Source organism: Rhinopithecus bieti, unplaced genomic scaffold, assembly GCF_001698545.2.
Source record: "Rhinopithecus bieti isolate Rb0 unplaced genomic scaffold, ASM169854v2 scaffold_41736, whole genome shotgun sequence".
In the NCBI taxonomy this organism is placed as follows: Eukaryota; Metazoa; Chordata; class Mammalia; order Primates; family Cercopithecidae; genus Rhinopithecus; species Rhinopithecus bieti.
The window spans coordinates 86,013-99,772 of NW_016816876.1; the positions used below are offsets into that span (position 1 = coordinate 86,013).

At 48.1% G+C, this 13,760-nt stretch overlaps 1 protein-coding gene across 1 annotated transcript in view; it reads left to right on the plus strand.

The window, feature by feature from the left end:
* The window catches only part of EBP (EBP cholestenol delta-isomerase), an 8,219-nt gene extending 2,830 nt beyond the window's left edge, over window positions 1-5,389 (plus strand). Inside the window, exons 4-6 of the mRNA XM_017855402.1 lie at window positions 3,675-3,711; window positions 3,836-3,966; window positions 4,912-5,389. Coding sequence (XP_017710891.1) covers window positions 3,675-3,711; window positions 3,836-3,966; window positions 4,912-5,135 — 392 coding nt within the window. The 3' untranslated portion in view covers window positions 5,136-5,389. The remainder of the gene's footprint in view (window positions 1-3,674; window positions 3,712-3,835; window positions 3,967-4,911) is intronic.
* The last annotated feature ends 8,371 nt before the right edge of the window (window positions 5,390-13,760 follow it).

The window sequence follows — 13,760 nt, forward strand, 5'->3', positions numbered from 1 at the left end:
AGGTGGGCGGATCACTTGAGGTCAGGAATTTGAGACCAGCCTGGTCAACATGGCAAAACCCCATCTCTATTAAAAATACAAAAATTAGCCAGGCACAGTGGCTCACACCTGTAATCCCAACACTTTGGGAGGCCAAGGCAGGCAGATCACGAGTTCAGGAGTTCAAGACTAGCCAGGCCAAGATGGTGAACCCCATCTCTACTAAAAATACAAAAATTAGCCAGGTGTGGTGGCACACACCTGTAGTCCCAGCTACTTGGGAGGCCGAGTCAGGAGAATTGCTTGAACCTGGGAGGCGGAGGTTGCAGTGAGCCAAGACCATGCCATTGCACTCCAGCCTGGGGAACAGAGTGAGACTTCGTCTCAGAAAAAAAAAAATTATTATGTATTTTGTATTCTTCTTCTTCTTTTATTTTTTTTTTGCCCTTCTCCAAAACTGGTAGATAACTTATTTTTGAGACAAGGTCTTGCACTGTTGCCCAGGCTGGAGTTCAGTGGCATGATGATTGCTCACTGCAGCCTCCAACTCCTGGGCTCAAGCGATTGTCTTGCCTCAGCCTCCACAGTAGCTGGGACTATACTATAAGTGCACACCTCTATGCCTGGCTAATATTTTCACTTTTTTGTAGAGACAGGATCTTGTTATGTTGCTCAGGCTGTTCTTTAACTCCTGGGCTCAAGCAATCCTTCCACCTCAGCCTCCCAAAATTCTGGGATGACAGGTGCGCACCACTGTGCCCAGCATTATTTAACTTTTTTGTTGCATGTATATTCACATGGGTCAAAAAAACATTTAAAGAGATTTGCAGTGAAAATCTGCTTTCTATCCACCAAGTGTCCCCAAACGCTGTTAGGCACTGTTGATAGTTGTTTATGTTTCTTTTCAGTTTATTTACACACATAAGTCTCAATTTGCTCAATTGTAAAAGGGGGATAATAGTAATAACCAACTATATGTAAGGTACTTAGAACAGTGTTTGGCAAACAGTGGTTGCCATGTAACTGTTCACTATTATTATTATTATCATTATTTGCACTTTCCCCATTTTACACAAATGGTAACGTGCTATATATACGTCTTTTTTTTGAAACAGAGTCTTGCTCTGTCGCCCAGGCTAGAGTGCAGTGGCACGCTCTCTGCTCACTGCAAGCTCCGACTCCTGGGTTCATGCCATTCTCCTGCCTCAGCCTCCCAAGTAGCTGGGACTACAGGCGCACACCACCATGCCCAGCTAATTTTTTGTATTTTTAGTAGAGACGGGGTTTCACCACGTTAGCCAGGGTGGTCTCCATCGTCCTGACCTCATGATCCGCCCGCCTCGGCCTCCCGAAGTGTTGGGATTACAGGCATGAGCCACTGTGCCCAGCCATGTGCTATATATACTTCTAATCTTTTCTCTTTTTCTTTCTTTCCTTACAAGAAAACCAAAGAAGCCATTTTCTTTTTTGAGACGGGGTCTTGTTCTGTCACCCAGGCTAGAGTGCAGTGGCATGATTATAGCTCACTGCAGCCTTGAACTCCTGGGCAGTCAAGCAATGCTCCTGCCTCAGCCTCCCTAGTAGCTGGGATTATAGGTATGTGCCACACCCACAATTTTTTTTTTTAATTTTTTTTTAAAACTTTTTTTTTTTTTTTTTTTTTTGAGACGAGTCTCGCTCTGTCGGCCCAGGCTGGGCGCATGTGGGCCGGATCTCAGTCACTGCAAGCTCCGCCTCCCGGGTTACGCCATTCCTCCTGCCCTCAGCTCCGAGTTAGCTGGCGATACAGGCGCCCGCACTCGCCCCGGCTAGGTTTTTGGTATTTTTTTGTAGGAGACGGAGGTTTCACCGTGTTAGCCAGGATCGGTCTCAGATCTCCTGGACCTCGTGATTCCGCCCGTCTCGGCGCTCCCAAGTGCTGGGATTACAGGCTTGAGCCACCGCCCCAACAACCATTTTTTTTTTAGAGGTGATGGGGGTCATCACTTTGTTGCCAGGCTGTTCCAACTCCTGGCTTCAAGTTGATGCTGCCCCACTCAGCCCTCCCAAAGTGCTAGATTACAAGGTTGAGCCACACCACCCGGTTGGCTTTTTTAATGGGAGGTCACTCTCATGATTTCATAAAGAGCTTTTGGCCGGGGCGGGTGGCTCCAAGCCTGTAACTCCCAGCACTTTGGGAGCGGGACGGCGGATCACGAGGTCAGGAGATCCAGACCATCCTGTCAACGACAGGTGAACCCGTCTCTACTTAAAAAATTACAACAACTAGCCGACGGCATAGCGGTTGGGCGGCGGACCTGCTCACGTTCCCGTTACTCGGGGGCTGAGGCAGTCCGAGAATGGCGTGAACCCGGGAGGCGGAGCTTGCGTGGAGCTGAGATCCAGCCACTGCGTCCAGCCTGGGCGGCAGGCGAGACTCCGCTCTCAAAAAAAAAAAAAGCAGCTTTTGAAGCATGGCATTCATTACAGTTACTTGAACTTCGCGTTGGTATGATGGGCATTTTCCCTCAGTCTTCTGCCATTCATAAACAAGGCTCGGGCGCAGTGGGCTATGCCTGTTAATCCCAGCACTTTGGAGGCAAAGGCGGGCAGGATTCGCTGAAGTCGGAGTTTGAGACCGCCTGGCCACTAGTGAAACCCATCTCCACTAAAAATCCAAAAATTAGCCCGCATGGTGGCAGGCTGCCCTGTATTCCCAGCTGACTCTGAGGCAGGAGAATTGCTTGGACCCAGGAGGTGGAGGTTGTGGTGAGCTGAGATCGCGCCACTGCACTCCAGCCTGGGCGACATGTGAGACTCCGTCTCAAAAAAAAAAAAAAAAGATTACAGGCATGAGCCACTGCGCCTTGCTGGTCAGATGTTTCTTAAATTTCAGTCATTCCAGTAGATGTGAGTGATATCTCATTATGGTTTTAATTTGCTTTTCCTTAGTGACTAATGGAAGTTTGAACATCTTTCATATACTTACTGGCCATTTAGAAATTCTCTTTGTGAAGAACCTATTCAAGTCTTCTGCCTATTTTTATATTGGATGGTCTTTTCTTTCTTTTTTTTTTTCCTTTTTTCTGAGACAGGGTCTCACCCTATTGTCCAGGCTGAGCACCATGGTGCTATCATAGCTCACTGCAGCCTCAACCTCCTGGGCTCAAGACATCCTCCCACTGCAACCTGGGACTGTAGGCATGTGCCACCACGTCCAGCTAATTTTTGTATGTTTTGTAGAGATGGGGGTCTCACTATATTGTTTAGACTGGTCTTGAACTCCTTAATGCAAGCCATCTTCCCACCTCAGCCTCCCAAAGTGTTGGGATTACAGGCGTGAGCCATCGCACCCGGCAGTCTTTTTCTTACTGATTCTCTGCTCACTCTTTTATTCACTCCTCTGGTCACCTACATTTTCTCTCTCTCATTGGCTACTTCACTCACTCCATTATCTACACTTGCCTCCTTTTATGCCACACACATTTCTTGAGTACCAATCACAGCCACACTGTTTTGTGTCAGGCTTTACACACATTACCTTGTTTTAGATAAATAAACCACTAGAATCCAAACAGTTACACCATTTCACAGATGAGGAAGCAGACGCATGGGAAGGTTATGAAGTCTGTCTTCTTGCAGGGACCCCCAGCTGTCACAAATGTGTGTTCCTTTCCCTGCCTTTATTCTTCATGTCTCTCTCTTCTTTTCTTCAGGGAAAGAGTATGCCAAGGGAGACAGCCGATACATCCTGTAAGTGTTTGCCTCTGTCAATGGAGACTGGCATTGGTTTTGGTGGGGTGGTAAGTTACCCTAATGAGGTAACCTGTAGGAAGAGCACACCGATGCCAGTGTCCCCTCATGCTTTCTCCTGCAGGGGTGACAACTTCACAGTGTGCATGGAAACCATCACAGCTTGCTTGTGGGGACCACTCAGCCTGTGGGTGGTGATCGCCTTTCTCCGCCAGCATCCTCTCCGCTTCGTTCTACAGCTTGTGGTCTCTGTGGGTAAGGAGAGGGCACTAGAGGGGCACTGGGCACTAGAGGGGTTGATGGGGAATCCACAGACACAGGTGCATCCTTGTGGGTGGGATCTCAATGGTGCCCTTCCAGGGGTGAGTCAGACTGAATGACAAACCTCCTGAGGCTCTGGAACAGCCATGCCCTTCTCTGAGCCTGTACTCTCAGGTGGGGAGGGTTCATTTTTCTTCCTCCTCCTCCTTCTCCATCACAGAGTCTCCTGTGAAGGTTACATGAGGTGGCCCAGGGTGGTAAGAAGCCCCTGGAACCTCCAGGATCAGGACGCTGAGATCCCTTCATGTAAGATTCAGTCATCTTTTTTTAAAATAGGGTCTGGCTCTGTCACCCAGGCCAGAGTGCTATGGTGTGATCTGGGCTCACTGCAACCTCCACCTCCCAGGCTCAAGCGATCTTCCTGCCTCAGTCTCCTGAGTAGCTGGGACTACAGGCATGTGCCACCGTGCCTGGCTAATTTTTGTATTTTTAGTAGAGATGGGGTTTTGCCATGTTGCCCAGGCTGGTCTCAAGCTCCTGAGCTCAAGCAATCCTCCTGGCTTGGCCTCCCTAAGTACTGGGATTACAGGCGTGAGCCACTGTGTCCAGCCTCAGTCATCTTGTGTTATTAAATTGTTAGCTTTCTTTAGTTCTAGAGATAGGAGTTATCTTTAGTCCCAGAATCCTAAGCTGTCTTGGATTCGAGGATTTTGAACTTCCTTAAATCTGAAGGTGTGAGCTTTCCTGAGTTCTGAAATTCTTAGCTCTCTGGTGTCTGGAATCTCACTTTTCTGATATCTCGGATTTTCAGCTCTATGATTTCAGAATACTTAGCTCTGAGACCTTGAATGATGACTTGGAAAGTGCCTTGGAATAGAGAATTGGGGAAACTGTTCCCTTCCTCACTGGAGCTTCTCTTTCCCCTCCTGCCGCCCACAGGCCAGATCTATGGAGATGTGCTCTACTTCCTGACGGAGCACCGTGACGGATTCCAGCACGGGGAGCTGGGCCACCCTCTCTACTTCTGGTTTTACTTTGTCTTCATGAATGCCCTGTGGCTGGTGCTGCCTGGAGTCCTTGTGCTTGATGCTGTGAAGCACCTCACTCATGCCCAGAGCATGCTGGATGCCAAGGCCACAAAAGCCAAGAACAAGAAGAACTGAGGAGTGGTGGACTGGGCTCGAACACTGGCCGAGGAGGAGCTCTCTGCCTGCCAGAAGAGTCTAGTCCTGCTCCCACAGTTTGGAGGGACAAAGTTAATTGATCTTTCACACTCAGGCTCATGGGTGGGCACAAGAAGGGGAATAAAGGGGCTGTTTGAAGGCACTGCTGGGAGCCATTAGGACACAGATACAAGAGAAGCCAAGTCTATGATGGTGACAATTTTTAAAATCAGGAAATAAAAGATCTTGACTCTTAACACTGAGAGATCCTTAATTACTAACCCCAGAGATGCCCTATGACTGACCCCACAGATCCCACCATCATTCACTTATTCCAGACCCCCATCAGCATCATATAGACCTCCCATCTCTGACGTCACAAACCCCTATCGCTGACCCTCCTCCCAGACCCCATAACTCACCACATAGACCCTATCACTGGCCCCACAGTCCCCTTGTCTTTTTTTTTTTTTTTTTTTTTTTTGATACGGAGTCTCGCTCTGTCACCCAGGCTGGAGTGCAGTGGCCAGATCTCAGCTCACTGCAAGCTCCGCCTCCCGGGTTCACGCCATTCTCCTGCCTCAGCCTCCCGAGTAGCTGGGACTACAGGCGCCACCACCTCGCCCGGCTAGTTTTTTGTATTTTAGTAGAGACGGGGTTTCACCGTGTTAGCCAGGATGGTCTCGATCTCCTGACCTTGTGATCCGCCCGTCTCGGCCTCCCAAAGTGCTGGGATTACAGGCTTGAGCCACTGCGCCTGGCCCAGTCCCCTTGTCTTAACTCGAGCTGCCATAACAAAATGCCACAGACTAGGCTTAAACCACAGAAATTCATTTTCTTATAGTTCCGGAGTCCAAGATCAAGGTGTCAGCAGGTTTGGCTTCTCCTGAGACCCCTGTCCATAGCTTGCAGGTGGCCACCTTCTCACTGTGTCCTCACATGGTCTCTACGAACTAGCATCCCTGGTGTCTCTCTGTGTGTCCAAATTTCCTTTATTTATTTATTTTTATTATTATTATTATTTTTTTGAGACAGAGCCTAACTCTGTGTCAGGCTGGAGTACAGTGGTATGATCATGGTTCACTGCAACCTCTACCTCACAGGCTCCAGCGATCCTCCTGCCTCAGCCTCCTAAGTAGCTGGGACTACAGGTGTGCAGTACCAAACACGGCTATTTTTTTTTTTTTATAGCAACGGAGTCTCACTATGTGTTGCCCAGGCTGGTCTGGAACACCTGGGCTCAAGCAATCCTCCCACCTCAACCTTCCAAGTAACTGGGACAACAGGCACATGCCATTATGCCTAATTTTTTTTTTTTTTTTTTTTTTTTTTTTTTTTTTTTTTTTGAGATGGAGTTTTGCTCTTGTTGCCCAGGCTGGAGTGCAATGGCACAATCTTGGCTCACCACAACCTCCGCCTCCTGGGTTCAAGCGATTCTCCTGCCTCAGCCTCCCAGGTAGCTGGGATTACAGGCATGCGCCACCATGCCCGGCTGATTTTGTATTTTTAGTAGAGATGGGGTTTCTCCATGTTGGTCAGACTGGTTGCGAACTCCCAGCCTCAGGTGGTCTACCCGCCTCGGCCTCCCAAAATGCCAGGATTATGCCCGGCAATTTTTTTTCGATATTTTGTAGAGACGGTGTCTCTCTATGTTGCCCAAGCTGATCTCAAACTCCTAGGCTCAAGTGGTCCTCCCACCTCAGCCTCCCAAGTAGCTGAGACTACAGGTGTGAACTACCATGCCTGGCCCAAATTTCCTTTTATGAGGATACCATTTGACCAGCCTGGGCAACATGGTGAAACCCCATCTCTACAAAAAATTTTAAAATATTAGCCAGGCATCATGAGGCCACGATGGGAGAATCATCTGAGCTAGGGAGGTGTAGGCTGCAATGAGCCATGATCATGGTGAGACCCCGTCTTAAAAAAAAAAGGGGGGGCGGGAGGGGGTGGGCACCAGTCAGGCACAGTGACTCATGCCTATAATCCCAGCACTTTGGGAGGCCGACACAAGTGGATCACCTGAGGTCAGGAGTTTGAGACCAACCTGGCCAACATGGTGAAACCCCGTCTCTACTTAAAATACAAAAATTCGCCTGGCATGGTGGCACATGCCTGTAATCCCAGCTACTTGGGAGGCTGAGGCAGGAGAATCACTTGAACTCTGGAAGTGGAGGCTGCAGTGAGCCAACATCATGGCACTACTGCACTCCAGTCTGGGCAACAGAGTGAGACTCTGTCTCGAAAAAGGCAGGGGGCACCATTTGTATTGGATTAGGCCCACTCTATGAGCCCCGTTTTAACCACCCCTTTAAAGTTCCTATCTCCAAATATAGTCACATTCTGTGGTATTGGGGGTTAGGGCTTTAACGTATGAATTTGGGGAAGACACAGTTCAGTCTATAACATTCTGTTCTCTCTGGCCTCCCAGAATTCATGTCCTTGCATGCAAAATACATTCACCCCCATCCCAGCAGCCCAAAACTCTCTTTTGTTTTTTTGGAGACAGTGTCTTGCTCTGTGGCCCAGGCTGGAGTGCAACAGCACGATCTCAGGTCACTGCAACCACTGCCTCCTGTGTTCAACTGATTTTCCTGCCTCAGCCTCCCAAGTAGCTGGGATTACAGGTATGCACCACCACCCCTGGCTAATTTCTGTATTTTTAGTAGAGACAGAGTTTCACTATATTGACCTGGCTGGTCTTGAACTCCTGGCCTCAGATGATCTGCCCACCTCGGCCTCCCAAAGTGTTGGGATTATAGGCATAAGTCACTGTGCCATAAGCCACTCTGAAAACTTAACTGAGTCCAGCATTAACTTTAAGTCCCAAGTCTTACCTAAATATCATCCAAATCAAGTGTAAATGAGACTGGAGGTATGATTCATCCTGATGCAAAAATTCTCTAGCTGTGAACCCGTGAAACCAGATAAATTATCTGCTTCCAAAATTCAGTGGTAGGACAAGCATAAGCTAGATATATATTTCCATTCCAAAAAGGAGAAATCAGAAAGAAGAAAGGGATCACAGGCCAGGCTGGTGACTCACGCATGTAATCCCAGCATTTTGGGAGGCTGAGATGGGAGGGTCACTTGAGCCCAGGTATTTGAGACCACCCTGGGCTACATGGTGAAACCCCGTCTCTACAAAAAACTAAAAAATTAGCCAGGTATGGTGGTACACGCCTATAGTCCCAGCTCCTCGGGAGGCTGAGGCGGGAGGATTGATTAAGCCCAGGAGGTAGAGGCTGCAGTGAGCCCTGATCTCACCAGTGCACCCCAGCCTGGGCGATAGAGCGAGACCCTGTCACAGGAGAAAAAACAGGGATCACAGGTTCCAAATAAGTTTGAAACCGAATAGGGCAAATTCTATTAGATTTTTAAGGCTTGAGAATATCCTGTTTGGCTCTATGTTCTGTCCTCTGGGCCCACCAGATTGGGGGCCCCACTTTCCTGGTTCACTGGAGAGGTGGTGTCTCTCCCTGAGCCCTGGGTGGCAGCCTGGCCCACTGAAACAGAGGAGGCCTCTCTGCCCTCTGGAACTGAGGAGGAGACAGCTCCACCTCTGGGATCATTCTCCCTTTTTCTTGAAGTATAATGCATGTTCACAGCCAGAAAGCTCTGTTGTCGTGCCCTGTTGAATCCCAGAAGTCCTACAGTCTTCTTTCATTCTGTCCCATCTCTGTCCTCTTTAGTCCCAGCTGGCCGTGTTCCTGCTGGTATTACCCATCTCTATTCCTGGCTTCTGCCAAGATGGCTGATTAGGTCAGTGAGTCACACCCATGATCTGTTTGTGGCATGATTGTTTAGCCACACCCTTTGTCTTCTCACCAGAACACATTCTCAGCTTTTGCGGTATTGGATAGGCTGAGAATTTTTTTATCTTCACATTCGAGTTCCCTTCTGCCTGACAATTTCTTTTTCAATTTCTCTCTCTCCTCTTGCATTCCACTAGAAGCAGCAAAGAGAAAAAGGCTGCATAATACGCTGCTTAGAAATCTCCTTAGCTAAATCTCCTAAGTTCGCCTCCCACAGGTTCTACCTTCCACAAAACACTAGAACATAATTAACCAAGTTCTTTGCCTTCCCTCCATTTTCCAATAACATATTCCTCATTTCCTTCTGAGGCCTCACCAGAAGCACCTTCAACATCCGTATTTCTACCAGTAGCCTTCAAGATAATTGTCTTAGTCGTTTGGACTGCTCTGACAAAATACCGTAAACTGGGTAGCTTATGGGCAACTGATATTTATTTCTCACAGTTCTGAGGTCTGGAAAGTCCAAAATCAAGGTGTTGGCAAATTCAGTGTCGAGTGAGGGCCTGCCTCCTCACAGATGGCTCCTTCCCTCTGTACCCTCACATGGTGGGAGGGTAGAACTCTGGTCCCTTCATCCCTTATAAGGGAATGACCTAATCACCTCCAAAAGGCCCCACCTCCTAATATCATTACACTGGGAATTAGGTTTCAACATAGGAATTGGAGGTGGGAGGGACACAAATATTAAGACCATAGCAGCAACATAGGCTTTTTCTAACATGTACCTCAAAACTCTTTCAGCCTCTACCCATTACCCAGTTCCAAAGCTACTTCCACATTTTTAGGTATTTGTTACGGCAGCACTCCACTTCCCAGGACCAAAATCTGTGTCAGTTTTCTAAGACTGCTGTAACAAAATGCCATACACCTGGTGGCTTAAACAACAGAAATTTATGTCCTCACAGTTCTAGAGGCGGAAAATCCAAGTTCAAGGTGTCAACCAGTTTAGTGTCCCCTGAGGCCTCTCTCCTTGGCTTGTAGATGGTCACTTTCTCACCGTGTCCTCACAGTCTTCCTTCTGCCTGTGCATGTCGGTGTCCTAATCTCTTCTTATAGGGACACCAGCCAGATTGGATTGGAACCCGCCCTCACCAACCTCATTTTAATTTAATCACCTCTTGAAAGGCCCTATTTGCAAATACAGTCACATTCTGAAGTATTAGGGGTTAGGGCTTCAGCATGAATTTTGGGGAGATACAATTCAGTCAGTAACATCGCTCTGTGCTCATTCCACTCACTCCCCAACACAGATCTTCCATCACTCACCCCACAGACCCTCATCACATGCCCTGATTACTCAGCCCACAGATCCCCCTGCATTGCTGCCACATGGACCCCACCAACACCCACCCTATAGACTTCCCATCACAAACCCTAAAGATCCTCCATCACTCACCCCACAGGCCCCATTGTGAACCCTGCATATTCACGTCATTCACCTCACAGAGCCACATTACTCATCCAACAGACTCCACCCCTGGATCATTCAGCTTATTGGCCCCTAATCACTTCACTCACTCTACTGACTCACTCATCACTGACTCCATGGAGCTCTAATCTCTCACCCCACTGACACCCCATTACTAACCCCACAGGTGACTCCCACTCATCTCACAGACCCTCCATCTCTCACACCACAAAGCCCCCTCACCTTACAAGCTAGCACATCAGCACCCCTACAGACCCCTAGTCATTCTTCCACCCCACAGATGCCCCCATCACCCCACAGATCCTCATCAGTCGTCTATAGATTCCTCCATTCCTCAAAGACCTCCTTCACTCCCCCTACAGACTTGCCCCACAGCCCCCATCATTAATCCTACAGAATCCTGTCACTCGCCACTCAATACTCCATCATTCACTCCACAGGCTCCCCATCACCCTACAGACCCCGTCACTACCCCACAGATCCCTATTACTGAGTTTATTGTCCCCCGATCATATCTTCCAGAGGCCCCATCGCTAACCCCACAGACCCTAATCCTCCCCTGTGTTAGTTATCTCTGGCTTCCATAACAAAACGCCATAACAAAAAGACCAGGTGGCTTAAACAACAAACTTATTTTCTCACAGTTTGGGAGGCTGGACAGTCCAAGGGCAAGGTAACATCAGGGTTGGTGTCTGGTGGGGCTTCTCTCCTTGGCTTGCAGATGGCTACCTTCTTGCTGTGTCCTCATGTGGCCCTTTCTCTGTGCACTCATGCCCAGTGTCCCTCTTCTTATAAGGACACCAGTTCTATTGAATTAGGGCCCCACCCTTATAACCTCATTTAACCTTAATTACCTCCATAAAGGCTCTATTTCAAATATAGTGATATTACGTTGTAATATTGGGGGCTGGTCCCCCCGATATTAGGGCTTCAACCCTAATTTCAAACCTAATTTGGGTAGGAGGACATCATTCAGTTCATAACACTCCCTATCACTCACCCCACAGATGCCACAGCTCTCACCTCGCAGAGCCCCCAACACTCCTACCGCACACATTCCATCACTCAGCCTCTTGGCTTCTGCTAAACCGCCCCACAGACATCCCATCACTAATTCCACAGACCCCCCCATCACTCCTCCCACATACCCCATCAACTCCTAAGATACCCATCACTCTTCCTACCAACACACATTCGTTTCATAGATTGCCCATTATTGACCCCCCAGAAACCCCATAACTCACCACACAGACTTCGACCCCACCACTCACCCCCACAGGCCCCTATCACCCCCAAAATCTTCATTCTGAAGATCCCACAACTCATCCCAGAAGCCCCACGTCAGTCACCCCACCAACCCCTATCACTGACCCCACAGACCCACCACTCATCCTACAGATGCCCTTTTGCTAACCCTATAAGCATCCCATAACTCACCTTGCAGAACACATCACTCAACCCACAGAGTCCATTTCTCATCCCACAGACCCCTTATCACTCACACCACCATCCCATCTCTCAACTCATGATCCTCCACCATCCACCATATACACCCCATCACTCACCCACAGATGCCATCATTCACCCCTCAGACCCCCATGACTTACCTCATAGTCCACCTATCATGCACCCAGACTCCCATCCACCCCAGAGATCCTCCGTGACTCTCCCCACAGACCTCCTATCATTCACCCAACAGACACCCCTCACTTACTCTACAGACCTCCATCACTCATCCTGCAGTCTATCATTACCTTATAGACCCTCCGTCATAAAACAGTTGGGTACTTGAGAAGTTTTGAAGAGATGGAAAATAATAAATAATAAAACCACAGATACCTGTAGACTGGCTTCAGGTGACCTGTATAAGGCTGGGTGGCAGTGGCTCACGCCTGTAATCCCAACACTTTGGGAAGCTGAGGCGAGCAGATCACCTGAGGTCAGGAGTTCAAGACCAGCCTGGCCAACATGGTGAAACCCCATCTGCACTAAAAACACAAAAAAATTAGCCAGGCGTGGTGCCAGGCACCTGTAATCCCAGCTACTTGGGAGGCTGAAGCAGGAGAATCACTTGAACCCAGGAGGCAGAGGTTGCAGTGTGCCGAGATTACACCATTGCACTCAAGCCTGGGCAACAAGAACAAAACTCTGTCTCAAAAAAAGAGGACCTATGGACTTCAGTTCAAATCCTGGCTCTGCTTAGGCCTACAGTATATAGCTTTGGAGAAATGCCTTACCGTTAAGGTCAAAGCCCTGCATGATCTCACTCCATTCTCACCTCGTCTGCTGTCACTCACCTATCATTCACTCTACTTAAAGGCATGCTGACCTCCTTGCTCTTCCTCAGACACAACAGGCATAGCCCCAAGTTCCGTCCATTGCACTGCCTACTCTCTGTGTCACTACCCACTTTGACCTTGAGCTTGTTTCTTCCTGCCTTTCAGTACTCTAATCTGTAGAATGCTTAGAATAATAGCACCTACCTGCTATGGTTCGAATGTTTCTGCCCTCCAAAACTCATGCTGAAACTAAATCTCTATTTTAACAGTATTAAGGAGGTGGGAAATCCGACTACGGTATTTGAGAGATGGGATCTTGAGAGGTAATTAGGATTAGATTAGATGAGGTCATAAGGGTGGGGCATTAGTGGTTTTCTAAGAGGAGAAACAGATCTGAGCTAGCAAGGTCAGCCCCCTCACCATGTCATGCCCTGCTCTGCCTCGCCACTCCACAGAGAGGCCCCACCAGCAGAAGGGCCTCACCAGATGTGACCCCTTGACCATGGACTTCCCAGCCTCCAGAACTGTAAGAAATTCATTTCTTTTCTTTTTTTTTTTTTTTTTTTTTTTTTTTTTTTTTTTTTTTTTTTTTGGTTGTTGTTGTTGTTTTTAGAGACAGGGTCTCACTCTGTCACCCAGACTGGAGTATAGTGGTGTGATCACAGCTCACTGCAGCCTCAAACTTCTGGGCATAAGCAATCCTCGTGCCTCAGCCTCCTAAGTAGCTAGGACTACAGGCATACTGCCACGCTCAGCTAATTTTTAAAATATTTTGTAGAGACAGGGTCTTGCTATGTTGCCGAGGCTGGTCTTGAACAGGCCTCAAAGCAATCCTCCCACCTCAGCCTCCCAAATTTCTTTATAAATTACCCATTCTTGGGTATTTGATTATAGCAATAGAAAAATGGACTAAGATACTACCTCATAGGGTTTTTATGCAGATTATAAGAATTAATTTATGTAGACTGCCTAGCATATACTTTGTATTTGTTGAATGGAAGAATGAATAAACAAAAAAGAAAGTTCTCCCCAGGACTATGGGAAGGACCTCCTTTTTGATATCCTTGCTTCCAGTATCTTTCCATCCAAGGCTCTCCCCAGG